The sequence below is a fragment of the Camelus ferus genome, chromosome 32 (assembly GCF_009834535.1).
Source record: "Camelus ferus isolate YT-003-E chromosome 32, BCGSAC_Cfer_1.0, whole genome shotgun sequence".
NCBI classification, from domain to species: domain Eukaryota; kingdom Metazoa; phylum Chordata; class Mammalia; order Artiodactyla; family Camelidae; genus Camelus; species Camelus ferus.
Genome location: NC_045727.1, coordinates 11,025,978 through 11,053,768, shown reverse-complemented (window position 1 = coordinate 11,053,768; position 27,791 = coordinate 11,025,978). Strand labels below are relative to the sequence as shown.

At 56.4% G+C, this 27,791-nt stretch overlaps 2 protein-coding genes across 5 annotated transcripts in view; one reads left to right on the top strand and one right to left on the bottom strand.

The window, feature by feature from the left end:
• YPEL1 (yippee like 1) overlaps window positions 1-9,357 on the top strand; it is a 15,946-nt gene extending 6,589 nt beyond the window's left edge. For both annotated transcript variants that reach the window (XM_032471998.1, XM_032471997.1), the window contains exons 2-5: window positions 3,104-3,386; window positions 5,466-5,509; window positions 5,843-5,951; window positions 6,578-9,357. In XM_032471998.1, the coding sequence (XP_032327889.1) occupies window positions 3,129-3,386; window positions 5,466-5,509; window positions 5,843-5,951; window positions 6,578-6,667 (501 nt within the window). In that variant the 5' untranslated portion in view covers window positions 3,104-3,128 and the 3' untranslated portion in view covers window positions 6,668-9,357. The remainder of the gene's footprint in view (window positions 1-3,103; window positions 3,387-5,465; window positions 5,510-5,842; window positions 5,952-6,577) is intronic.
• Window positions 9,009-27,791, bottom strand: PPIL2 (peptidylprolyl isomerase like 2). Of its 3 annotated transcripts, XM_032471994.1 has the most exons (21): window positions 27,641-27,791; window positions 25,830-25,879; window positions 24,867-24,912; window positions 22,728-22,790; window positions 21,811-21,862; window positions 19,134-19,185; window positions 17,059-17,150; window positions 16,448-16,537; window positions 15,644-15,719; window positions 14,896-15,056; window positions 13,777-13,852; window positions 13,271-13,377; window positions 13,003-13,092; window positions 12,819-12,852; window positions 12,334-12,451; window positions 11,964-12,020; window positions 11,321-11,393; window positions 11,159-11,221; window positions 10,925-11,064; window positions 10,551-10,673; window positions 9,009-10,080 (listed from the first exon to the last, which is right to left on the bottom strand). In XM_032471994.1, exons 1-20 carry the CDS (start codon window positions 27,670-27,672, stop codon window positions 10,577-10,579), a joined length of 1,569 nt encoding a protein of 522 aa, XP_032327885.1. In that variant the 5' UTR covers window positions 27,673-27,791; the 3' UTR covers window positions 9,009-10,080; window positions 10,551-10,576. The 3 variants fall into 3 exon arrangements, with proteins under 3 accessions (XP_032327885.1, XP_032327884.1, XP_032327886.1); XM_032471993.1 differs by lacking the exon at window positions 9,009-10,080 and having other exon boundaries at window positions 10,465-10,673; XM_032471995.1 differs by lacking the exon at window positions 9,009-10,080 and having other exon boundaries at window positions 10,465-10,669.

Sequence of the window (27,791 nt, the reverse complement as noted above, 5' to 3'; positions counted from 1 at the left end):
TTCTTTAATGTTTAAAGGATTATTCAGGTTTTCTGTTTCGTCTTGAGTCGTATTTTTCAGTTACTCTTTTCTAGGAATGTATCTGTGCAGTTTATATTTTCAAATATATTGACTTAAATTTGTCCCGGCACCTCTCAGCAGTGATGTCCCCAGAAGGTGCCGCCCACCTGCATCTCCCCTGCGTGGCCCCCTCCCCACTTCCCTGCTTCCCGAGGTGGGTCAGGTCCACTTGTCTTTCCCGGGGACGCACCTCTGGCTGTGCTGATCTTCTCCCGTGTGTCCACGTTTTCCTTTTCTGTTTCTCCCCCTGCCCCCGCACTATTTATTTCCTTGTTTTCTTGGGGTCATTTTCCTGTTACTTCTCTAACTTCTGAAAGATGGGTGTTTAGCTCATTCATTCCCCCCCTTATTTTCTGATATCCACCCGGTAAGATTCCACATGTCCCTTAAAGTCCTGGTAAGTAATTAGTTACTTTTTAGTTCAAAATATTTCCTAATTTCCACTATTCTTAGACCCATGGGTATAGAGAAGTACATTTCTTAAATTCTAAACATACGAGGACTTTTCTAGTTATATTTTATTGCTGATTTCTAATTTAATTGCATTGTGGTCAGAGCATATATGGTGATGGAGAGTTTGCTGAGACTTGCTGTGTGGTTGACTTCTGTGAATGTTTGTGGGCACTGAGTGAGCACAGATTCTGTGCTTCTTAGTTTTCTAATTGTCTTTTAGTTCCAGTTTGTTCATAACATTGTGCAAATCCTGTATATCTGCCCATTTGTGTTTACTCTCAGTTACTGAAAGATACAGTAAAAAAGCCACTGTTTATAGACTGTATTTTATACAAATATATACATAGGTATTTCTATATACTACAGTTACTATATAGTATTTATATATACTATAAATATATACATTACTGTGTATGCTTATACTTGATATATTATCACTAATTCTATTTTGATTATAGATTTCTCTTTCTCCTTAAAGTTCTTTCAATTTTTGACTTAAATATTTTGAGACTATGTTATTAGGTAATAAGATTAACATATGCTATTTATTATCTCCTTGCTGTTTTTATCATTCTGAAGTTACCCATTTATCACTAATAAAGTTCTTCATTTAAATATTATTTCATAAGGGAAATATTCATATATTTAATGTAGTTTTTATTTTGCTGTTTAAATATTGTAACTGTTTCTATCCTTTTACCGCTTTAACTTCTTTATGTGACTCACATACATACAAGTACGTAAAATAAATACACTGCTGGCAAGTGATTAGGAATCATGTGTCTGTGTTGCCACCACCCAGTTTCTAGCCTTATCTGTTCATCCTGTCTGTGTCCTTGTTTAAGGTGTGTGTCCTGTCAACAGCAGCTACATGAGCTTGGTTTTCTGTCTAGTCTGAAACCTTAAGCTCTAATGTTTAGTCCATTTCTGTTGAACATGAGCATCGAGACCCCTCTTCCTTCGGTGACTCTGCTTCCTCTTCCCATCGCGCGGTCCCTCCCTTCCTTGCTGCCTCTATGGGTTTGGAAGTTACACACCTGGGTCTTTGTCCTTATAGATGTTTCTTCAGGAATTAGGACACTTCTCCTGAATTTACCAGGATCTAAATTTAATCCATGTATGAGTCTTCTGTCTGGCCAACACCAGGACCTGGGGCTCATCCGCCTGCCCCTCCCGGGCCACCCGCACTCCTGGCTGCGAGCAGGTCTGTCCGGACGCCGGCGCCCTGCTCTGCTTACCTGCATGGTTATCATTTTCCTTACTCACCATTTTCCTCCTTTTCGAGTCTGAAGTTCAGACTTTAGTGTTGTTTCTCTTCTGTCTGAAGCATACCCTTGAATTTCCTTTACTGATTACACCTTAAACAAGGACACAGAAAGGATGAAAAGATAAGGCTAGAAACTGGGTGGTGGCAACACGGACACATGATTCCTAATCACTTGCCAGCAGTATATTTGTTTTACGTACTTGTATGTATGTGAGTCACATAAAGAAGTTAAAGTGGTAAAAGGATAGAAAGTTACAAAGCGAAACTTTTTAGTTGTCTGCAAGTGTCATTCCCTGAATTCCTGGAGGATACCTTAACTGGATGCAGAGTTCTGGGAAAGCAGTTCACTCTCTGAAGTACCTTCCCTGCTCCATGTTACTCGGGAAGTTGCTCCACTGAAAGATAATCTTCCCTCCCCTGCAAACCTCTAAGGTTTTTTTTCTTTTCTTTTCTGCAGTTTCATTATTATGTGACCAGGTGTGGCTTTATTTTTATTTTTCCTGCTTGGGATTATTGGACTTAGCCTGTAGATGGGTGTCTGTCTTCAGTCCTGGAAACTCCGTGCCATTACCTCCTCACCTGTGCCTCTGTCCCGTTTTCCTCACTTTACCTTCAATAAATTCACATACGTATCTGTGCTTTTGGTTTCTTATCCAAGAAGTCACTGCCAAATCTAACATTGTAAAGATTCTTTCCTACGTGTTCTTCTAAGAGTTTTATAGATTTTGTTCTTACATTTAGGTCCTTGATCCTTTTGAGTTCATTTTTGTATATGGCGTGAGGAAGGGGTCCAACCTCATTCTTCCGCATGTCAGTACCCTGTGTCCCCAGCACCATATGCTGATGACTGTCCTTCCGCCTTGAATGGTCTTGGCACCCTTGTCGAAAATCATTTGAGTATATATGTGAGGGCTCTTTCCTGACTAGCAGGTAATTTCTTAAAGATGAGTTAATACTGGATCCATCACACATTTCATAAATGTCATGTGCTTTGAGTCACTGATTCCATGATTTGGGACGAGGCATACCCAGTGCTGCTGGCCTCACGCAGATGTGCATCTTGTAGGCTGCTGTTTCTTTCACATTTCCTGAAGTCACACGTGATACAAAATGTATTTTATCAAGTATTTTCTCAAACTCTTCAGTAAAAGTAGTTCACCTGCCACTTCCAGCTACATTTAGTATAGTTCAGCCATAGGTGTTAGTATTCTGTGTGCACAATAGAGGTTAAAGAACTAGACCTTTACCATGGAGGCCTGCCCTCCCCCACTCTTTACAGCACACGCGTCCTAAACACATTGCTATGTCTCTGTTTGCCCACAGGTCGCTGCATTTTTCTCCCATCCCCATGGTGTGGACAGTGCCACACGCCCTCTGCACAACAACGGCTCTTGCATGCGTATTGCAGTGTTTCCTGTGTCAGAGAGGCCGGCAGAGCTGCAGATGCCCCTGCGCCAGCCCTGAGCTGAGCGAGGAGAGCCCCGCAGAGATGGTGAAGATGACCAAGTCCAAAACCTTCCAAGCTTATCTGCCAAACTGCCACCGGACATACAGCTGTGTCCACTGCAGAGCCCACCTGGCCAACCACGACGAGCTCATCTCCAAGGCAAGTGGCCGGGTCGGGGCCGAGGGGCTGCCCCGGCAGTGACGGCGGGCAGCGCTGGGGAGGGTCACGGGGAGCGAGGTGCATCAGTTACTCATCAGGGCAGAGAACACCGATGGAACAAAGGAAACCTAGAAGATCTATGGCAGTAGTTTAATAGTCAGGGAGGTAAGAAATGTTTTGAACTCATAGTGGTTAAGAAGAGAAGAGGCTACCGTGGGGGAGATGGCATCTCACAGGGAAGCTCTGAGCCTGGCTCGCTGTGCGGGGCCAGGAGTGGCCTCTGGACATGAAAGGAGATTAGCGGTTTGTCGTGTGTATAATCAGCCACTTGGGGACACTGACAACAATCCCGACACAGTGGGAGAGGACATGCTCCCTGGGGCAGCAGTGACAGTCCCCCCCCCACGGCCGCTGCTCCACTGCTGCCCGCTGGAGGCAGCCCTGACGTTAAAGCAGCATTTTGGGATGAAAAGGTGCAGAGAGGTGCAGGCTCGTGTTCAGCCACTGGAGAAACGACCCGCTGCCTGTTCTTCCTTGCGAGGCTACTCAGTCACAATCCAGCTCGCATGAGGCTCGGGTCCCGCTGCATAACGGGCAGCCCCTGCCCACGGGTGCCTTCAAGGGGCTGGCAGGCCTGCTTGCTAGGCTCCGTCCACAGGCACACCTGCGCGCACCCGCGTTTGTGAAGTTTTATTGGGCCCCAGCCATGCTCGTCCACTGGCACACCCCCGGGGCTACTTTTGTGGAGCGACAGTAGCTGCAGCAGAGGCCGGAGCGCCCCCCAGGCCGGAGGTGCGTGTTGTCTGACCCTCGTTGACGGACGTTCGCAGAGCCCAGCTCTGCTCAGCCCGGCCCGAGGCAGAGCCCCAGAGCCGACAGCGCAGCACTGATCCAGGAAAAAGGCGGACGTGCGGAATTGGTGGGAGGAGCCGGAAAATCGGGCTAGAAAACTGAAGGCCGATAAGGACGACTGTTAAATTGGACATAAATTAATACTTCTAATCCTAGAAAGCCACGTAAGAAGAGACTGGTTTTTTTTAAGTCTGAAGACTGTGTACTTAAAATGCTGGCCTCTGGAGCCTGCGGACAGGAGGCCCTGGTCTTGGTGGCTGGGAACCAAGCTCTGTTTGTGGCTCAGGGGACACGTCTCTGGAGGCCCAGCCAGGGGCTCTGCTTGGTTCCGTTGTGGAACCGCCTTGGCCGTAACCACACCTGAAAGCACTGCTTCCTTCTGAGTGTCCCGCGGGGCCACCACTGTTGCTGGTTTGGTGTGACTTTTGTTCTTGTCATTTTATAGCTGGCTTTCCTCTCGGTGCTCCCACCCGCCCATCTGTACCCCCAGCCCTATGTCTGCACGAGTACTGCTCGCTGGCCGGCGGGCCTCAGTAACTGTCCTCTCTCGCCTCCTCCCGCCCTCAGGCTGGCGGCGCTGGGTCTGCACGTGCGCCTTGTGCCCCAGGCAGCTCTGCTCCCGGCCCGTGAACTCCTGCCGGCCACAGGCAGGAGCCAAGAGTGCTCTGGATGCGTTTGCGTTTCTCGGTTTAGTTTTGAGGTCTGTGTCCTGCTGGGTCACTTGAGCTTGGTGCCCCAGATGATAAGCCCCCATCTGGCATCCCCTCTGGTTCTTGTGGCTGTGAAGCCCAGGGCTGGCTGGACTCCCAGGGAGGCACAAATACCCTGTTCTGCCTCTTCGGTCGTCTCAGAAAATGTGATCTTGCTCCAAGCTATTTCTCAGCTGGTAACACTTTCCTGGGGTGAGCTGTCACTGGAAGGGCCATTCCTCCAAGAAAGGGGTTGTCTTGGCCTGCAACTTTAAAAAACTTCTAGGAGAAAAGAGTGGAAGCTTCCCTTGCCCTGAGATCGGATGGTTGACACTGTGTCCCGTCCTGGCAGAACCCGCGAGGCCCCGGGGATGTGGACCTGGGCGGTGACGCTCACTCCCACTGTGCAGGGCGGCCCCTCCACCCATTCGCCGTCTCCAGTGTGATGCCAGGCTTCTCCACTTTGATTGCAAAATGTCAAACAGCATTCTCTTCCTCTCTCTGCAACACATCCTCTAAAACTATTTCTTCTTTGCAGTCCTTTCAGGGAAGTCAGGGACGAGCCTACCTCTTCAATTCCGTGTGAGTATCTCTTCCCTCACCCCGTCCACTGCCAGGTCCCACTTCCTGCTTCTGCGCTGGCATCTGCTGGCAGGTCTGAGCATCTGGAGAAGGTGGATGCTCTTCCCTGAGGGCTGGTGTGGGCTGGTTCCCACTGAGACGGCGGGCCTGGGCCCTCCCCACAGCCCGTCCCCTCCTACATTCTTGTCAAAGGTGTGGTGGGCAGGGGGCAGGCGGAGAGGCAGGAAGGGCAGTACCGTGTCCCTGGGAACAGGTGGCGGGTCCATCCAGGGTTGGCGGCAGGGGCTGCTGGCCCAGGGCCCCGCGAGGGTGCCAGCGCCTCCTTCCCCGCAGGGTGAACGTGGGCTGCGGCCCCGCGGAGGAGCGGGTCCTGCTCACCGGCCTGCACGCCGTGGCGGACATCTACTGTGAGAACTGCAAGACCACGCTCGGGTGGAAATACGTGAGTGCCCGTCCTGCTCGGACACGCGGGGGCCAGACAGATTCACTGCAGTGACGTAAAATGTTACAGGTGGAAACAAAATGTGCCAAGTGGTGTGACAGATGCTGTCAGTCAGAATGCGTGTGAAAATAGCATCTTTAAGCTGATGGCACTCACAGACCCCATGGGACCGGGGAGGGAGGCTGCTCCCACTCGTCCCCATGCCCCAGCTTCTGCCCTGCGCACCCCTGGCCCCCAGGCTGCAAGTGGTGGGCCAATCGGGAGGCTGTCCTCTGCAGGCGCTGCCTTCCCCCATGCCCCCCAGCAGATGGCCTCCTCCTCCAACACCTGTAACCACCCCCTTTACCTGGAGCCCCAGGAAGGAGCCCCTCTTCCCACCACCTCACTGCCCTGCACAGGGTAGGTGCCCGGGGGCAAACCTGAACTAACAGGTCCCTCCAAGTGTGACCATGATGAGTCCAGCGCAGGCCCACACTGCCCTCCAGGGCTGATCACCGGGCAGCCCCCGCGGTCCGCACGGCGCAGGGCCGGCTGGGGGCACGTGACCCTCTGTTTTGTCCTTTGCCAGGTGTGTAATGACATTGAGTGAAACAGATTCTGTTCTGAAACCTCTCTCTTTTTCCAAGGAGCACGCCTTTGAGAGCAGTCAGAAGTACAAGGAAGGGAAGTTCATCATTGAGCTCGCGCACATGATCAAAGACAACGGCTGGGAGTAAAGGGAAACCCCTGTTCCCTTTTGATACTGTTTTGCAAAAGAGACGGTCAGTGTAACAGACACGTAGGAGCAGCTGGATGACAGTGCTGCTTGAACTCGAACCTGGCAGGCTGGCCCCCTCCGGCGACCCCGGGGTAAGTCCCTCCAGCCTGTGTCCTCTTCCTGCCCGTGGTTGTTTCTGAAATGTTTTAATGACCTTCTTATCTCTCAAGTTCTAGAGACTTAACCGACCGATGACTTACCCGTCTAGTTAATACCTTCTTTTAACCAATGCCTTTAAGACAGCTTGGCTTTGCCTTTTCACGTTCGCTAGAAAACCGAACCGAATCTCCAGAAACCACAGGGAAGGGTCTCTTCGGAGAGCTCGTCTCCCCTTGTTTAGAGTGAAGGTGTGGGAACCACTTCTGTCCTAATTCACAAAACCACACCTGGCGTATTCCTCTCGCAGATGAGTGGTGAGGGTGTGATGCTCGTGCAGGGATTCTCCAGAAGCAGTCTATGAATCCGGGCACCAAGGGTGGTGGTTAGCCTTGTTCAGAAACAAGACACCACTGGGAACATTTAGATAAGCTGTCAAAAGAGAAATGTGTCTCACGTAACCCCTTGTTTATTTAAGCCGACAGCTTCTTTATCTAGAAAGTGAGAGCAGCAGCAGCAGCAGGGCGGCCCCAGGGCTGCGCGCGGGCCGAGGCCCTGCAGACCTTGGCCACAGGCGCTGGGCGTGGGTCCCCGAGTTAGTTAGAGTTTAGCGCACTGGACTGAGTAAACTCGGGTTCCTTTTCTCCTCTGATGTACTTGAAGAACAAGAATTATCTTTCCATGTGAAAGAGGCCAGAACAGGACACACTTAAGATTTGCCACATTGTTTTAAAATTTCCTTAGGAAAGGTTAGAGTAGCAGGACAGGTCCGAACTTGGGAGACCCAGGCTGGTTTGCTCTCTGGGTCCTGGTGCCCCTGGGTCGGGCACCGGTCCTGCGGGCTGGCAGATGGGCCCCAAGCAGCCTCCTGAGCCCCGTGTTCCTGCCACAGTTGACGTTCCCATCTGCCCGAGCCTCTGCAGGGAGTCAGCACCGCGCAGGGGTTTTGGTTAATCTTCAGAGAATGGAGGCCCAAAAGCGGTCCCCTAAAAGTTTTGATTTTCCATGTTCTAACCTGTCTCTGGCCGGTGGGCCTGGCCTGCTGCTCCAGGCATCAGGGGGCCTTGGGTGTGGTCACCTTGGCAAGACTCCAGGACCCCAGCGCCGAAGGGCAGGATGGGCTGGGGAGGCAGGGAGAGGAAGGCAGTGGGCCGGCTCTGAGCATCTTTCAGACAAGGTGGTCCTGTGGCTGCGAGCACCTGCCCGCCTCCCCGTGCCCCACAGCTGGTGCGCTGGCCCAGCCGCTCGCCCAGGCTTGCCTCTGGTGCCATCTCTGCCTACAGCTCGCAGCCCTGACGGTGGGTGTCCCGGGTGGGGGACGTCCACACTGGGCCATAGCGGCTCTCGATGTCCCAGGTTGCCAAGGGAGTGCTCGGCACAGCACCGGCCGCCGAGCTGGGCCCCCACTATCCAGGCTGTCCCCCCCCGCCCTCCACGATCCACTGTCCCGGCCCCCACACGCAGGCTCTAGGCGGCACCCAGGGGTCAGCCTGAGCCAACCATGAAGCAGCAGATGCCTGCGGCCTAGCTGTCTAAACACCCAGAAGGATGGGCGGGCCCCTTCCCCGAGGAGTGACATCACTGGAAACGTGGCCGAAGCTGACGTCTCCCCTCTGGCCTGGTTCCTCCCAGCCTCAGTGCCACAACGGGGTGGGGGGGGTGCTTCTCCGAGAGACGCTTCCCTTCCCCCGAGGGACCACCTCAGACTCCTCCGATTTGAGCACTTTGGTTTTGCTGTCATGGTGATGCGTTCACCAGTGGTCCGTGATGACTTTGGTACTTTTTGTAACTGATGCCAACAAAAACTCACAACGCTTGTCAGTCTTCTGCAAACTCCAAGCTCCTTCTGAAACCAAATGAACTGACCACGGGCGGACTTCAGGGAAGGATACTCATGAGACCATACCAGACGTGCTGGTAAAGTGCCAGAATGTTCCACCCTTTTAAATTCCTAAACAGTAAATATCACCCCATGACTTTTATTTAAATTATTTAAGATATTTTTTTCTTGAGAAGAGTGGCAATAAAGCCAGGAGTATAAATGCATTTAAGTTAAACTACACCGTGTTCTCTGCACAGCACACTGGCTGTAGACACGTGGCTTGGATCTGCTGCTGCTTTATATGTACATACAGAGTATTTTTATACTTTCACGCTTATTCTTGATGGCGTCTGTCAGATATCAGGAGGATTAGAAATGGAAATTATTTCAAAAGTCCTTTAATTCACCTGATGACCTCACCAGGGACTTACAAAATCCGAGTGTTTTTAACATCTAGAAAACTGCAATCCAAGCTCTAAAAAGAACTACAGAAACATAAACCCTCCTCTGTCAAAGGTGCCGGGCAGTCCTGGCCCCCGCTGTAGGGTGGTGCCACAGGGCTGCAGCCCAGGGTGGCCGGCCTTCCCTCGGGCCAGATGCCCAGACCAGCCTGTAGGTTTGCCCCTCGGAGCAGGACTGCCAAACTCACGTGCAAAGCCTCCTTCCACCCTGTGTCCAGCCCCGGGCCTCTGACTGCGTGTAGTTTACAAATAAAGCTGCCACTGTCCGATGTTGGCTAGTGAGTGGTGTCACTGGCCTCAGGCACTCCGCTCTGCTCTGCCTGGGGTCTCGGTCATCCTCCCCTGGGGGTGGCTCTGGTCTTGTGCTGTTCAGGGCTGGGAGCACAGCCCTCCCAGGACCACCTGCCAGTACAGGCCCGTGCTCACCTCCTCCAGGATGGCTGCGGGGGTCCAGGAGCCCTTAGGTGAGCGGCCTGGCCAGCATGTGTCTTCACTGGTGTCAGCATGTCCCACCCGGTCACTGCCTCCCTGGGAGCCAGGCAGACACTTGGAAGCAACACTGGCATGAGCCTCACAAGGGAGTCATCAGACAGCAGCCTGTAGCTGGAGCAGGGGTGGGCAGGTCACTGCATGAGCCAGGTCCCCGGCTGACGGGCGCAGGCAGGGGCAGGCCCTTAGGGCAGTGGGAAGGACCAAGGTGGCAGCGGGCCACTGAGCGGGGCAGGTGCTGCGTCTGCGTGGACATGCCTGCGGGCTCAGAGGAGGCAGCAGGATGGGCTGGGCCTGAGCAGCAGACACGGAGCAGTTCTGGAACCGGTGGTAGAAGTTCGGCCGGGGAGGCAGGTGGAGGCTACATGGACCCGAGGACAGCAGCAGGACACGGGCCTCAGCGGGGGACAGTGACCCTGTCAGCCCCACAGCGGAGGAGACCGTGGCCCCCGAGCCGTTGCAGGTGCTTCCAGAAAGCCAAGGGGGCAGGGTCCAGGCTGGGGGCTGCAGAGAGCAGAGCAGGGAGAATGGGTCCCTGAAGGTCTTTCATAGGAAGGAAATGCTGGTTTGGTGGCCAGGAAGGTGCCTTGAGAAAATGTCAAAGCCGAGAAAAAGTCCAGGGTCCTCAGGCCTGACTGCTCAGGAGCCCCGCCTCCAGAGTCCAGATCAGAAGGTCTGGAGTCTAAGAATGTTCCTTAACACGGTCTCGGGTGACACCACTGGAGGACCACGCGGAGTGAACAGGTCACAACGGAGATGACAAGACAGGGGAGGGGGGGCGAGGGTTGGAAGACACACCCCCTCCTCCCCTCAGGCCAGGCCCCTCTGCTGAGGGAGGGATGGAGGTGGTGGCCGGTGACTCCCAGGACCAGTAAAGGGGACCCAGGCAACAGGCCAGAGCTTTATTAAGTCACAGCTCATAGGGCATACAGCTCAAGAGACGTGGACACAAGCCCCCCACCCCACATCCCTACCAGGCTCCAGGGTGGCAGGCCCGCTGCTACCACGAGCTGAAGTCCCCAAAACCTCGGCTGGGCTTCTTCTTGGCCGCAGGGGCCATGGCACTGGTTGATGGCTCTTCCTCTGCCACACGCTTCCTGGGAGAGAAGCAGCAGACGAGAGCTGCCAGGGGGAACCAGACCCCAAGTGTCACACAGCCCCTTGCCCCCCACCCCAAAGTCCCCGTCTCTTCAGCCCGCAGGGGGGCCCCCATGGCAGCCCGCTCACTGCAAGAGGCCCGGGCCTGTGGCTGCCTGGCCAATAACAGCTCTGACCCAGGGACACTGGGGAGAGGAGGGCACCATGGACCTGGGGACACTGAGGGGAGGAGGGCACCATGGACACTCACGTGACTGTGGGGCTGATGTACTTGCCCACCCCCTGGCGGTACGTCTGGGGGCCCTGGCTACCCTGTGGGGCCTGGCTCATCTTGGCTGTGCTCTCCGGGGCCTCTGTCACCTCGAGCTGCGTCCTCCGCTCGGCAGCGATCTGGCGGGACAGCATAGTGGCTGCCTGGAGCCCTTGGGGGCGCAACTCCAGCAGGGGAGCGGGAATCCCCCACCCCTCTTCGGCCCTCCCTCACCTGAGCGTCAGCTTCCTCATAAGGGTCCACAAACACCGTGGTGGACTCAATTCGGATCTCCTCCTAGTGGGGTGGGGAGGGGGAGTGAGCAGAGGGCCCCCTCCAGGTGCCTGCCCAGTGCTCAGCCTGGGGGCGGCCCCTCTCTTCTCCCAGGGTGCATACCTTAGGGCGGTCAGTTTTGGGGTCACTCTCCACATTCTCCATGGCTGTCAGTGTGTCAAAGCCTCCAACAACCCTACAGCAGAGCAACAGGGCACCTGAGACTGCCTGGGGCAGGGCACCCCAAAGGCCAAGTCCCTGTGGCCAGCTAAGGGCACAGGCTGGCTTCAGAAAGAGCCAGTCGGGCCAGGAGACCAGGGGCCAGAGGAGAGACAGGAGTGTGGTCAGCAGGCCTGGTGGGGGCTGCTGATGACAACAATCAAGACTGACTGGGCCACACCCACATCACTGGTTCTCTTCTGTCTGTAGCTGCTTCTGCACTACGACCAGAGCTAGAGGGTGTGACAGACCACAAGGCCATGAAGCTGGAAATACCTCGTGGGCTGACCCCTGGGCAGAAAGACAACCCCTGGACAGAAAGATGGAGACTGGGCATGGCCCAGCTTTGACCTTCCTGACAGAGGAGAGCGCCAGAGGGTTGGGCAGGGCAGCTGGCCAGGCCGCAGGAGAGGTTCCCCACCTGAGCTGACAGGTTCTGAGGGCCAAATGGCCCCCAGCCCGCAGGGAAGCCCCAAGTCCCCACTTGTGCAGAGGCAGGGACGAAGGCAGGTGAGCACAGGGCCAGCCCAGGCACGCAGCTTCTTACCGCCCGAAGATGGTGTGCTTCTTGTCCAGGTAAGCGCAGGAGCGGAAGGTGATGAAGCTGGGGAGGGAAGGGGTGGTTGGGGAGAGTGCCAGCCTCCCCAGCCCGGCCTCCGACCCCACCAGCAACCCTCTCCAGGCAGGCTTCCAAGGGCAGCCCAGGAGCAGCCCAGGGCACGGACACCCGGGAAGGGGCTAGGGCTCTGTCTCCAGGCCTGGCTGCTGCCAACCTCCTAGGGGCAGGTCTGCAGGTGTCCTGTATGTGTCCCTAGGGGGGCTGGACAATCTTTGGACTAGATTCAGGTTGGGTACCTACCACCTTTAGGGAGAACCTGCTAGAGCCAGGCCTCTCCCATGATGGCCCACAGACTTACAACTGAGACTTGTTGGTGTTGGGCCCCGAGTTGGCCATGCTGAGGATGCCACGGCCCGTGTGCGAGAGGTTGGGCCGGAACTCATCTTTGAAGGGCTTTCCCCAGTACGACTCCCCGCCTGGAAGAGAAGGGAGCACGTAACACCAAGAGTGACCGGGTCCCAGCCAAGGGTAGCCTACTGGTGTGGCACAGCTCAGAAATCTGTGTGGAGTCCCAGGGGTACCAGGTACCATTGGCGCAAGGAACTCTTATCACCAACTCTCCCTGGACCCCACCTGGCCCAGACCCCAGAATAGGGAGTAAAGGGTCCAGGAGACGGGGGTCACTGCTCACAGCACACAGGCTGAGGGAGTGGGCCTGGCCCCAGCAGCTGACAGGCTGATGGGGCTCTGAGGGGCAGCGGAGGTCAGGGGCTTCTCATGGATCACACAGGCCTCACGGCTACCACACCCATCTCCCCCAGGGGTCCCAGCTCCAGTACCTACCTGTGCCTGTGCCAGTGGGGTCGCCCCCCTGGATCTGCAGGAAGAACAAAGGCCAGTGAACAAGCTGGACCCCCCACCTCCAGCTACTCCCGGCAGGAATGGGGCCCTCCCGGGTCGTCCCCCCGCCAAGGCAAGTGTGGCCAGCTGGGCGGGGCCCCCGAGGAGCAGGGCCCTGGGCACTGACCACGAAGTTCCGGATGGACCTGTGGAAGATGGTGCCGTCGTAGTATCGCCGCTTGCAGAGCTTTATGAAGTTCTCGCAGGTTTTTGGCGTCTGCAAAACAGGCCACAGGCTTCCGTGAGGCGCATGGCGGCCCCCCCAGGGCCCCAGGCCCTTGTATGTAGCCGGATCGGTGAGGAGGGACGGGGGCAGCCGCGTGGCCCCAGGACTGTGCGCTAGGCCAGGAGAGGGCAGAGGGCTCTGGCTCCCAGGACAAGGGCCCTGCACCCACCAGGTCACAGTGCAGCTCCAGGTTGAGGTCGCCCTGGCTGGTGTGCAGCCGCACATAGCCTTTCTTCCTCACAAACCGGTAGCGCAGCACGTCCTCGTCAATGGCGGCTGCGGACAGAGGCCGGAGCTGCCTGCCTGCCCTCAGCCCAGCGGGGCTGGGCGGGCCCCAGATTGGGGAGAGCAGGGCAGCGGGGAGGGCTCAGCGATTCCGAAGGTGAGGGAGGGGAGGCAGAGGGCTGGAGTGGAGGCAGATGCCAAGGCAGGACCCAGGCTGGAACCTGAGGTGAGGCGGCCCCAGCACAGCGAGGGCCCCCACCCCAACAGCCGCCCCATCCCAGGCCCAAGCCCACTTTCAAGAGGGCCCGCCCTCGCCTGACCGCCCCTGGGCTGCCTACAAGCCCAAGAGGCCCAGGCGCTGAGCAGTGCTGAGGAGTGAGGAGGGCAGGGAGGCAGGGCACCCCGTCCTCAGCCACTGTCAACGCCGGCAATTGGGATGGAGGCCGCTACCTGCTTCATGCTTGGTCTCCGGAACCATGGCAGTGGAGGTGAAGGAGGCGCTGACCTTCCCGGTGGAATAGTGGGCCTGCCAAGAAACCCACGACGGCTTGTCAGCACCAGGGAGGCCTCCCTGCCACTCAGGCCCTGCTGGGTGCCTCTCCTCCAGGAAGGCGTCCCTGGTCACCACAGGTGCCAGCAGAGGCCTCCTGGGGATGCACAGGACAGCCTGGCCCACATCGGTCTCTCCCCCAGGGCCCAGGGAGCAGGGCGGGATGGGCCAGTGGCCCCCAGGCCTTGACTGGGCTGAAAGCTGGGCTGCCAGGGCTCTCGAGTTAAGTGAAGCTCTGAAGAGCACACCAGGCAGAGACTGGCACCCTGGGGTTCAGGGCACCGGGAACTTAAGTTTCTTTCTAGACGTTTCAAGTTCCTATAAGAAAGAATAAGCCTCGACAACACGGTTTTTCTTTTAGCCCAAGTGGTGAAAGAAAAGGTTTCTTCCCATAAGACAAAAACACACCAAAATGCTAAGAAATGTCGTATTAGAAAAGTTTTAAACAACAAACTGTCTCCTTTTACCACGCCAAGTTTTCTGGGTAATTCTTTAAAGGGGAGCCTCAGAGGTTTCCCCTCCCCTGGGGCTCCCCAGCTGCAGCTCACCAGGCCCTGCCTGAACTGCAGAGGGGCTGTTTGGGGCCTGACGGGACAGGGCACAAGTCCTGGTGCCATCACTGCTGACTGGGGGCCCCAGGCCGCTATGGACTGGAGGTGAGGGCTGGGCAGAGGCCCAGGCAGGGCGGGCACCAGGTGCCCTGGTACCACCTGCTCCCCGCCCCCACCACAGCCCCCCTGGGTTTGCTCTGGGCACTGAGTGACCAGCTGCGCAGGGTGAGACTCTGCTCCAGACCCACGTGCCCCAGGCTGCTATGCCGCAAAGAACCGTTGAAGCTACCAGGCAGCTGTCCACCCAGCACATCTGCTCAGGGCTGGCCAGCTCAGGCCAGGTTCCACTGCAGACCCTCCAGGACTGGGGACACCTCCCCTGCGTGGCCCAGCCTCCTTCCTGCGGCCCCGTCCCCAGGAGCACCGCGAGGGGTTGCGTGGCAGTGGCGAGGCCCTCTGCCTACTCACGGCATTCAGCTTGTCCACCTTCATCTTCTCAGGGACCCTCATGGTGGCCGCCAGCACCTCGTCCCCCTTGAATTCCTTGTAGAGCTCCTGCAGTGTCTCCCGGGTCTCCGTGTTCGTGTTCTTTAGATAGTAAGACGGGTCCTGCTTGGCTTTTTCTTCATCTACGAGACAGCATGTGGTCCTGAGCAGCCAGGCCCCATCAACGTCCCAGGTGTGCATGATGGGGACAGAAGGCCACAGCAACCGCAGGAGCAGAAGCCCTGGCAGGGACACAAGCATGAAATGACCGGAGCCTTCATCACGGTCACACTCTCCGGGTCAGACAACCCAGGGAAGAGCCTATGGAGGAAGGAAGAGCGAGTCTACCGCTCTGGCCCCGCCCCGCCCAGGCCCCAGCGGTGGGCACAATCTCTGAGGGGCAAGGAGAGGGCCCACCCGGGCACCTGTGGACCCGGGCAAGGAAGCAGCCCTGAGGAGCCTGGAGCTGAGCCCTGACGGGGGAAGGAGGTGGCACCACAGCACAAAGGCCCAGCTGCACCCCACACACCTGGCCTCGATGGCGGGCATGGCCAGGCTGTTCCCCGACCTCAGCACAGGAGGATGCGGCGTCAGCTCAGGAAGCACACAGCCCACACAGACCTGGGTGAGACGCCCAGACGCTCCAGCCCCAGGAAGGCGGGGGCCTCGCCCAGGAGATGGACTGTTCCACCCACACCCCTTGCACCCAGGCAGCCCTGGCTGTACGTACCTGGGTCTGTTATTTTCATGTTATTCTTAACGTGGAAGAAGTTGGAAACATTGAACTTGTCCAAATTGGTGGGGTCCTAAGGCAGAAAGAGCAGATGTGGCAGCGAGCCCAACACCATAGCTGGAGCATCCTGGGCTGTGCGACTGCGGGGCCACCGAGGGTCCGGGCCCGGGGGTAGAGGTCAAGCAGAAATGCGGGCACTGGGGGTCTGGAGGGGCTCTGTCCTGGGCTGGGCAATGAGCAGGGGTGGAGAAGGGACGGCGGCACTAAGGGCCAGCTGCTCGCCAAGCCGCGTCCCCTCCTTCCCCAACGCAGCAAACACACACCCCTTGTTGCACCCCCAGCAGGCTCCCTGGAGATGCGAGCCCGCCCCAGGTGAAGGACACACGTCCATCTCTGGTGGGAGCGTCACAAGCCCGAGAGGGTCCAGTTCAGTCCCTGACTCTCCAAGGGTCTGAGTGTCTCCTGAACTCACTCGCCCTCCAACACCTCCGGACACGCTCTGCACTCAAGCCTGCATCCCAGGCCTGCACCAGCCCCTGCCCTGAGGCCTGCAATGGGGCCACCTGGTGTGGAGGTGGCTCTGGGGGCAGAAAGGAGGGGCCCTGACACAACAGAGGTAGCACTGGAGGAGAGATGTGAGCCCAGGACTGAGGAGGTGGCCTGTGACAAGGCCCAGGGTGACCAAGGGCAGGAAGGGCTCTGCTAAACAGCCCAGGCAGCTGGGGAACCACACCGGGCAGAGCCATGCCAAGGCACTGGGCGGGGCCCCTCCAGGGCCAGATGGGGGAAGGGGATGCCCACCTGGAGGGTGATGATGTCCTGCCGGGAGAAGGGCTCATCGGTCAGCAGGTCTCGGAAGTTCTTGGCCTTGATGTTCAGCTGCTCCACCGCCTAAGGCCGGGGGGAAGTGTGCTGTCACGGTGCCTGTTCCCCAGCCTGGTGCAGGGGCCCAGAGCCCACCCAGGGGTGGGAAAAGGAGGCTGAGACAAGCGTGTGCCATCAAGGCATGGGGCTTCTTGGACTCCAGGCAGGAGGCTGTCCTCACACACGTCTTGTCTTACAGCCTCAACAAACTGTGACCCCAGAGCCCCAGGGGCCAAACTTCAGGGACAGGCATGGAAATGGCTTCGGAAGGGTCTCCTGCCCAGAGCAGGATGGGTGTGGACATCGGGACCCGCTACCCCTACGCGTACCCTGGCAGCCCTGGGGCCCATCCTCCGAGCACAGGATCCCTCCCAGTGTGGGTCCTGGGGAACAAGGACTGCCCACAGCTCAGGTTTAGGGGCTACAGGGAGGCCTCCTTGGCTGTGCTGGCAGCTCCCAGAATGCAGGCTTCACAGGCAGGCCAGGCCACAGGCACCAGCCCAGGGTTCCTCAAGGACACGCACGAGACACTGCTCCCCAGAACCCACCTCGTAGGCGTAGACGTTGCCGGTGGTCCTGATGGCCACGATGTGGGTGTTGTTGGTGAGCACAGTGAACAGCACCGGGCAGTGGTACTTCCCTGGCCCGAGGTCAGAGAGAGGGAGGAGGGGACCCTGTGTCAGCACCCAGAACCAGACCCAGAGGGACAGCCAGCTGCTCAAGCCACTCCTCCAACAGCATAAACTCCCATTTGTCCTGCAAGACCCAGCCCTGCATGGCATTCCTCAGAGGACCCAGTTTTGTTAGCCCCTGGCCCACCCTTCCAGATGTGCCTGGACCAGTCTTTTGACCTGTCACCACTGCACACCCCCCAGCAGCCCTTCCTTCAGCCCTGCCCCATCCCCTCACCTCCTGCGCCCCTCACCTGGGTTACTGCAACGAACTCCGGCTGCCCTCCCTGGCCCAGACCCTGACCCAACCCCACACCCGCAGCCAGGAAGCCTATGGAAATGAGTCCCAGCAAGTGGCATTACACAGGGTGGGGGGCAGGGGGAGGACGAGACACTGACAGATGAGAGACCTAATGACATCAACCACACAGGTGTGCATGGACTCTCAAAATCCTGATTTCAAAACTACAAAAAAAATTATGGGATCATTCTGGAAATTTGACCACTGGCTGGATATCCAGTAATATTAAGGAATTTCTATTAACTTTTTACATGTATTAGTGGTATTATGATTATTACTTCCTAACTTCTTAGCTTTTAGAGATACACACTGAAGTACTTAAGCATGAAATGGGACGATGTCTGAGATTTGCTTCAAAACCACCTAAGCGGGTGTAGAGAGGGAGTGCAGATCAAATCAGACAGGTGGACGGTGGCTGGGAGCTGAGGCTGGGGGTGGACACGGGGCAGGGCATCATCGTCCTAATCCTCTTTACTTTCATGTGCCTGAGAATTTCAACTAAAAAAAACAAAACAAAACCAAAAAAGGCGATCTCTAGGTCAATGTTGTTATAAAAAAATTTTTTTTAAAAGGCAAAAGTTAGGTCTGTTTTCTCTCACTGGAATCTGCAAGCCCTCCCATGGCACCCCGGGCCCCGCAGGACTGCCCTGAACCATGTCCCACCTGACCCCTGATCGTGACCCTTGCTCCCCACTTCGCTTACACTGCTCCAGCAACACTGGACTCCTGGCTGTGCCTCAGGGCCTTTGCACAGGCCGAGCCCTCTGCCTGGAATGCTCTCCCCACATCCCCACAGGTCTCCCTCATCCGTCCTCCCCATCCTCTCAGATTTCCACTCACACCCTATGAGTCCTCCTGCCAGCCTCTCCCACCCTTGCTTTACCTCTTTCTCTGACACATTATAGTGGTCTGTTTTCCAATTTCCACCCCCTTTTATTTCGGGAGAGACCTGGTCTGTTTTGCTCTCAGCAGATGGCAGGTGCTCAGTAAATATTTGTGGATGAGAGACACACTGTGTGCCTCCCAGAATCAGCCACTCCCAGAGCAGAGAACCCTCGACGCCCAGGGACTGCCATGGAGGGCTGGGCTCTGTCCCCCGAAGCCTGCTCACTCACAGCAAATCAGTGCCTGCCATGGGCCGGACATCTCCCAGGAATGCACTCGCCCAGTGGCCTGGGACACCAACCTCAACCTGACATCTGGCCAAGGAGAACAGGGGACGCTGTGGAGGAGCACAGAGCAGGGGTCCCCAGGACCAGGCTGGGGTTCTAGGAGCAGTGGTGAACGAAAGCCCAGCCCAAGAGCCGCCAGGCAAATGTCAGAGCTCCCACATCCCGTGCCCGGCCACCCAACCTGGGCTGCAGCCTGGGCAGCTTCCATCTCCAGTGACAACTGGGCCAGAGCTGTGGCCAGGTAGGGCCTGTGCCCCACGGAGTCCAGCTGTGCCCACAAAGGCCACCGGTGGCCCACGTGGCCCATGTGCTCTTGTGGGGAGAAGTGCTGAGCTTTAAACTACTGGACCTGTAAGAGGAAATTACTGCATCTCTGAAACCAAAAGCCAGTGTGCAGGCTGATCGGACAGAGACAGGAACTCGGTGAGAGGCAGGTTCTGCAGGCCAAGCCTGGAGCTGGCTGTATGGGGATCACTCACCTTCACTGTTCTTGGCAAAGTTCAGCTTGATCAGGGACCTCCCATCCAGTTTCTGGAAAGTGTCATTAATAATTAATAATAACAAATACGTGACTAACTTCACAGAGCTGGTGAAACAGGCAGACTCTGGGGTCTCTGACCATCCTGCCTTGGCAGCGGCAGGCAGGCTGGGGGCCCGGGATGGCATGCAACCCGGATGAGGCATGCAGCCCTCGCCCACTTGCAGGGGCGAGGCCCAGGCTGAAGCCGAGGTCAAGGATGGAGGCTTGTTTTATGTTTCTGTGATGTTCACGTGCTTTTATGGTGAGCACTGGTTGCGCAAATCTAAAGCGAGTACATTTCTTCAGCTGGGCAGTGGGTACGAAGTGTGGACCCTATCTCTGCGCCTCATGCCCACTGAAGAAGACCAGGCGCGGAAGAGCGGGAAGAGGGGGAAACACACCCAAACGCTCCAAAGTGGATGTGATGGGTTCCTGTTTCCCAAAACTGCGTCTGCGGCTCAGCTCTCATACAGTAAATCCAAGTCCGCGCAGCCAGGAGAAAGCCACCCAGGGTGGGGAGCTTGATCAGAGGAAGAGGCGGCTGTGGAGAGACCCCGGACGGAGGCAGAGCCATGCCCAGGAGCACAACCCTGTAGCCGTGGGCCCCCCGGGAGGCGCGGTCCTGTCCATCTGGCCCAGAGGAGATGCTGGGTGGGTGTCTGGCCAGGCCCCAAGCCCGGCTGCACCCTGCGTCCTCCCTCCCCTGCGGTGGGAGTCCCCGACCCGCTTCCCAGCAGCTGCTTCCTTCCTTCATTAGTCAAATTACCTGCACACCTGTGCGGCGGGTACTTCACCCCAGGACCAATGGCAGGCGCCCCCCTCAAACTGCTCCCACCAGAAGCCCCTCTCCCCCAGCCCTGTGAGGCACAGGCCTGAGCACGGACCCCAGGGGAAGCCCCAGAGCCTGCCTGCTCCACGCAGCAGGCCTTGCAGAAAACGCTGTTGGTCACACTTTCAAAGGACAAGAAAGAGGAGGTGAGGCCCCCACGCCTCGCCAACCAGCCGAGAGAAAAGCCATGGTCTGGGTGGCCATCTCGGGGAGAAAAGCATGTGAGCCCAGGGCCCTCAGACCCCACTCCTCCCCGAATGTCCCACAAAACAGAGAACAAGACAACACCTGAGTAAATACTGAATTAGCGACATCTCATGTGTCCGGACTGGAAGCCGGGACTCAGCCCTCTCCTGGCCTCACAGCACCCAGGCCCCTGGGCCTCCCTGAAGACAATGACAATGACAGCCTCTTCTCTCCACGTGGCTCCAGGGTCTCTATTCCAGAGCTGCCCAGGCGTCACTCCGCTCAGGTCAGGCCTCCTCCTAGCAGACACGGCCGCAACCCAGGCCCCACACCCCCTGCCACCGCTCCCCAGCAGGCCACACCTCCATCAGCTGCCCCGGACAGTGGGGTGCCAACCTGTCCTCTGTGGTCCTGAAGAAGTCCTGCCCTCCCTGCTCACCCTCCTCAACCCACCTCTGGCCCAACCCCCTGCCCCTCCCAGCACTCCTGCCTTGACTCTGAGGGACCCGCCTTCCTGTTGAAGCCCTGCTAGCCTGGAACGCTGAGCACAGGCTGGGTCACCTGGTTCCACCTGCCCGTCCCCAGCAGGCACGGGACATGATAAGACGTGGACCCCCAGGCCTCCTAAGATGTGACTGCCCTACAAGGTCACTACTGAGCCCTCCTGTGCCTCAGGGAGACTGGAACCCAACGTGATGTCTCAACAAGTCCCAGTGGCCCACCCTCCAGGGCGATCTTGGGTCCAGCCCCCCACCCCACCTCCTCAGCCTCCACCCTGGTCCAAGTTTACCCAGCACCTCTTGCCTGCCCACACAAGGACACAGCCCCTGGCGGCCTTCCTGCCTTCCACCCTCACCTCCCTACAGTCTGTCCACCACAGAGCAGCCAGAGTGAGCCTTTCAAACAGGCCAGGGCACAGCACACTCTGGCGTAAAAGCTGCCTGGCTTCCAGCCCACCCAGAACAAAGCCAAGCTCCCTCCAGGGCCTGCAAGGCCCCCTAATGTCGCTCAATCTGCCTGTCTCCCCTCGTCCTCAGGTCCCAGCTTGAACAGCGCAGCTCAACAGACGTGCCCCAAGCACCCACCTCTCCCCGCCCGGGGCCCGCATCCCTGCTCCTGCCTCCGCCTCCGCCCTGCTCTCAGCATACAGGCCCTGCCTGGCACGGGCTGACACCTTCCTGCTGAAGGAATGGGTGCAACCGAGCAAACGAAGGCTTGGCCCGGGCTGCAGCAGAGGAAGGGGAGCTCTGAGGAGTGAAGGGCTGGGCAGCACAGGAGCCCCAGGATTTACATGACAGCAAGCAGGGCGCGGGCGCAGGTCAGCCGGAACCTGACTCTGGAATCTCTCTGCACCCACCCGCGGGACGTAGCAGCAGCTGCTTAGCCTCGCTAGGGGAAGCCGGGCACAGGACAGAAAGGAATGCTGCCGCCCGGAAGTGGCGATGACCGAGAAGACAGGTGACAGCCTGTACGTCCGCATGGGGAACCCTTCAGAGAGGATCGGTGTGGGGAGGGACAGTCCCCCCTCACTGCACCCCATGGACACGACAACTGCAGAACACAAGGACAGGTGAGGGGACAGTGTCTCCCAGCCTCAAGAATCCCCTGCACAGCTACCTACCTCTCCATTGCTGGGGTTGGTCCCGTACTTCTTAAGCCAGGGGACGATGTTCCTGCAGGGAGGACAGAGCACGGCAGGTGGTCAGGCGCAGCTGGTGACAAGGCCACGGTCCAGGGGACAGCCCCCAGCTGAGAGCCTTGAGGGGCCTTGTCCACCTCCCCTGCTCACAGAGCCCAGGACAGCAGCACCTGCCTTGGGGGGTGGGGAGTTTCTGGCCACGAGGCCTTCAGGGTTTCTACTGCAGTTACGCACAGACGTTACGTGTAAACAGTACAAGGTGGGGTAAAGACAGACATAAACGTGGATACACCCACACAACGTGCCGCGTGCAGAGAATTCTGAAGGACGTGAGGAGAAAGCCCTCATCACAACTGAGTGAAAAACAGATTCGGAACAATCGTCATGGATCCTCAACAAGGTTACCACAAATAAAGTCACAGAAAATGGGGAGCAAAGCTCTCAACAGTGGTCATCCCTGACAGTGGGATGATGGTAAACTTTCCCTTTTACTTTGAAGTATTTCTAAGTTCTCTAAAATCAGTAGGAACCATAAGAAAACTCTAGAGGCTGGCTCATGTTGGAACAGAACACTGAGCATAATGCCTCCTAACCCAGCACTGGACGATCATGGCTCTGCTGTCAAGAAGTGGGAGATACCCCGTTCACGAAACTTCCAAAATCAGCCTGGGATGCTAATTAGAACATCAGGGACCCCCACATCGGGAGAGAGACGCTGACACCACTCCAGGTAGAGCCACCCACCCAGGGTCACAGCGGCACCGGGCCCCTGAGGCTGCCGGGGCCTCAGCGTGGCCAGCATGGCCCTGCCTGGAGCCACAGAGCCTCCAGCTGCCACACACCCCTTCCTAAGCGGGTGTCATCACATTTGTTAGCTCAGAAGTCATGGGAAAACTCACAGCAAGTCAAAGACGACGCCTTCGGGGGTGCAGACCGGGTAGACAAAGGGCTGCAGAGAGAGGCTGAGAAAGAAGAGAGTTGGTCATGGTCACGGGCAGACTTTTTCCTCTGCCCTGCCCCCATTCCTCCAACAATCCCCCGCTCCTCTGCACAGCTGGGCCGGGTGTCAGCACAGAGGGGACCTCCCACATCCCGGCCCCCTTGAAGCTCCCAGCACAAACCAGCAAGTCCAAAGCAAGGGCCCCAGGAGGCGCTGCAGGAGCCCTGGGCCACCAACAGCCTTGTTCCCTCCATAGCTTCTGCTGTGTCAGGTAACATTGGTGACCTTGCTTAAGCCCAGGGAGGTCCCCGGAAGTGGCCTCGGAGGGGCAGGAATGGAATCTGTTCCCTAAAACCCCGTGCAGCAGGTACAGACCACACTGTCCTACTGAGAACTGCCCTCTCCCGTCCTGAGACCCTGCCGGGGCTACCACGATCTGGAGGTGCCCTGCCTGCTCCCCACATTTCCAAGGGGTATCCATGTGACTCAGACAAGTCTAAGCAAGTTCTGATTCAGGGATGTGGGGGTCAAAGGGCCTGCAGAGCCCAGGCTGCCACAGGCCACATGCCACCTTGTGGCAGGCCTGTTTGGGAACAGCAGAGCCCATAGATGGAGGAGGGCTAAACCTGGTAGACATCTGTGAGCCAATAACCCTTTTCTCTTTTCTCTGGCATGAGGTTTCCACCATTAGTAATCAGGAGCCCTGGCTGACCTGTCTGGTGTGTACATCAGCCACCTATGAGTTTGGTCAACACAAGTCAAACCCCAGGACTTGGACAGCCTGGCAGCTCTGGGGTCACCTCCCTGGATGCTGCCCCAGGGAGCTTTTGTGGGGTGACCTCACTGCTTTCCTCTCTGGCCCAAACTTCCACTCTAACCTAGTGGAGCTGCTGGGGACAGACCAGAGCGGGACCAACAAAGAAAGCAAGCTCCAAACACTAAGACAGTGTCCCTACAGCTTCCCCCAATGGGGCCTAGAGGGCACACTCTCAAAACACAGTTACCCAGAATCCCAGAAAGTTAAAAAAAAAAAAAAATGGGCGAGGCACAGAGCAGAGGCCTCTTGGAGGAACTGGGAACCAAAGATTTCCATGAGACCAACCCCCAAGGCTACATTCCCAAGAGGCGGTGACAAGACTGGTAGGGGTGGGGAGAGAGCCGGCCAGCGCGGCCGGGGCCTCACCTGCTCACACTCCCTGAGCCAGGCGTGAGCATGGAAACCCTCACTCCCCACTCCACAGGCGCCTCCTGGGCGCTCCCGGCCTTCCCTGCCCCTCCCACCCACCATTGCCCTGTGGTATCTGGCGGACCTGCTTCAACCAGGGTGCTGGGATCACCAGGAGACCTTTGTCAGCTTTCAAGGCTCACCTGGGCCTCTGGAATCAGAACTCGGGTTGGAAGAGGGGAGGGAACGGGGGGAGTGTGCTATGTAGACACAGGTGTCCAGGACAAAGATGACCATGCTCAAACTTGGGGAATCTCAGGCCCAAGGGGACCATCAGACCTGCCCACTCCCCCAAGCCCCAATGGCTGGGGTTCACTGGTCTAATCAGGGTAGGAAGAAGCACTGGAGGGGCTCTGCGGCTGGGTCACTCCCACCCCCACCCCCACCCCCACCAGTGACCTGCATTCCCAGGGAACGGGGTGGGGCCGCGGCATTGTGACTCTTGCAGCTGCAGTCACTACTCAGACCCTGGACAAAAAGTAAAGTGCGAAAGACACAGGCTCACAGTCAGACCCGTGGTGCAGACCTCGGTAGCACCACTTCCTGGATGTGACACCTGGGTAAGGGACTTCACTCTCCTATGCACTGATTCTCCCAACTGTAAAGTACGCTTAACAATAGAGCCTACCTCCCTGGGAAGGTAAATACAGAACCAGGTAAAGGACAACGCACATGGATAGAGACACAGAACCAGCAGAAAACCATCATTAGTCCCCATCATCACTGGGTCCCCTTCTCCCAGTCCAGGCATGATTTGGATGTGGGGGACACAGGCAGAAGCTACACCTCTGACCCAAGGACCGGACTCACTGTCAAATAATTAAGTACCAGAGAACAATGACAAGGGGGAGAGTAAGCCCTCAAAACTCTTACCTGCAGTGGTCAAAAGGTAAACGACGAAAATTTGTTTGTGGAATGTCTGTTTAAAATAAAAGTAAAATAAATAAATATATAAGATAAGATAAAATGAAAGTAAAACACAGAAAATTTATTCTGTAAAAAACTTCACGAAGGTGTACTTATGAACAATTCAACTACATTAAAAGAAAGAGTTCCCGGAAGTCATGGGGATGAGATGCACAGCCCGGGGAACGTACTCAATGACGCTGTAATAACTCTGTGTGATTACATTGGTAACCAGACTTATCGTGGGGAGCATTTTGCCAAGTGTAGAAATATCAGATCACTGTGTTGTGAGCCTGGAAGCAACACAGTGTTGTGGATCGATTACACTTCAGTAAAAATAATAAAGTAAAACCTGCCAAAATGAAAATAAACAAAAGAAAACACTCATGTTAATTACCTAGCTCAGGAATTGCTATGAACTAAAACCTTCCTATAAACAGAAGCAAAACATGGGGTACATCAACAAAGAGCTGAGAGGGAAAAACATACACTTGTTTAAGCCACTAGGGGTGGGTTCCTGCCACAGCCCTGACTAGCACCCTGCTGCGTGGCTCAGCTTTGTTTTCCAAAAAGGCTGTGCCAGTCCTGTTCCCATCAGCTATCATGACAGTGCTCTTTTTACGACAGCCCTGATAGCTTTGGGTATTACCATTCTTTTCATTCTTCTTTCTTTTCATTCTTTTTATTCTTTGCTAACTTAATAGGGAAAATATTATTTTAACTTATGTTTAAAGAGTCACTACCAAGATTAAACATATTCTCCCACATTTAGCATATTTCCTCTTTCTTGAGTTGTCTATGTCCTCAGCCCATTTGTCTATAGTTTCCAAGTTCTTTTTGTTAATTTTCAAAGATTCACTGTACAGTGAAGACATCATTCCTTAATTACATCCCCCACACCCAAGGGAACAGAAGGATTTCATGCCTTACCTGGTTTCTTGCCACCATAGAAGTGAGTGTATTCAGCACAGGTGATGTACCTGTGGAGAGAGAGAGGATCTTACTACCACCCCCTTTATAAAGAGGATAGTCTCCAGAAATAAGAAATTGGTGACTGAATCATTTCACTCATTCAACAAATGCTTATGAAATACCTACCATGGTGGGGACATAGTTCAGTGGTAGAGTGCGTGCTCAGCATGCAAGAGGTCCTGGGTTCAATCCCCAGTCCCTCTATCCAAAAACAAAATACACCTACTATGTGTCAGGCACATAGTGATAAACACAACAGAACATGGGGAGACACAGACCAGTAAGCAAACACAAACGGTCCCACTCTGAAGGGAACGAACTGAATTTAACACACGGCCCAATGATGAGAAGCAGGTAGCCATCTGAAGGAGGAAGAGCTTTCTGGGCAAAGGGACCAAGCAGGCTAATCACGCATAAAAGCCCTGAGGCAGGAAAAGCTGGTGTGTTTCCAAAGAAGCACGAAGCCACTGAAGAAGAGTCGGGCAGTTTGGGGGGGCAGCACATGAAGGAGGCACGGGTGGCGGCCTCGTCTCCAGGGGCCTCGCAGGATGCAGGACTCTGGATTTGCTTCAAGCAGGATGAAAAACTGCTGGAGGCTTCTGTGCAGGCCCCCCCCCCCCACGATCTAGCATAAGTCCTCAAAGCATCACTCGGCTGCTGTGTGGAGAGGGACAAGCAAGAGACAGCAGGGTGACTACAAAGGTCCAAGAAGGAGCTGGCATAAACTTCACCTGTGGGAGGATGCGTGAACGAGGAAGAAGTGGTCGGTCCCTGGAGGAGCCACCAGGGCTTACTGATGGACGGGAGGCAGAGGGAGCCTCCGGGCTTCTGACCCCAGCAACCTGAGCAGCGGTGTGACCACTGAGATGAGGCAATGGGGGGGAGGAGCAGGCTCAGGCTTTGACTATCAACAGTTTGGTGGGGTGGGTATTCAAGTGGTAGCGGTGCATGTGAGGTCCTGGATACAATCCCCAGTACCACCTCTAAAAATAAATAAATCTAATTACTCCCCCAAAAAAGAACCTTAAAAAAAAAAAAAAGTTCGGTATGCGACATAGTGAATTCGAGATGTCCATCAGATCTCCAAGCAAAGATGCTGAGTAAGCCGTTGACTGTTCTAAGACTAGAGAGCAACCGGGGAGAATGAAAGTGTACAGGAAACCTGGGGGACGTGACGTGTGGGGTCGGGGAGAGGGGAGGAAGCTCCAGCAAAGGAGACCGAGAAAGTGAGGCCCCTGAGGAACCCGGGAAACACAGAGCGTGTGGCGTCCCAGACACCGAAGAAGGGCTTCCGAAAGAAAGAGGTGGTCACGCGCTGTTGAGAAGTCCAACAAAACGAGGGCTGAGAACTGACTCCTGGATGCAGCCACATGGAAGTTACTGGAACCTCGACAAGAGAAGTGCTGGGGGCGAGAGCCCGACTGGAGTGGTTTCAAGGGACAGCAGAAAACAGCAGGGGGACACAGCTGTTTCTCGTCTTCTCACGAAGCCAATCAGAGAAACTAGACGGCAGCTGGAGGGGAATGTGGGGCAAGAGTGCTTCTAAATTGGAAGATGCTGTAGCCAGCAAGTAGGCTGGGGGGCGAGCACCGTGCACGGGGAGGGGCCGCGCGCGGGTCGGGGACCGCGGAGGCCCCGCCACCGGGAGAAGCCATCCCACCGCCAAGGGCGGGGGCTTCCGGGAGAGGCGACGCTGAGGGGGCGCGGCGCAGACTGCGGCCAGGCGGGGACTGAGGCCGACGAGGCCCGCTCCCGGCGGCTCGGCTTACATCTTATCCTTCTGGTGCTGTCGCTTCCCCATGGCGGCGGCGGCGGCGGGACCAGCAAACGCGAAAAACGACGGCGGACAACTCCAAGCTCGGCTACTCGACCGAGCTCCGTAACTACTTCCGGGTCCCGCCCCGGAAGCGGGCCCTTGGC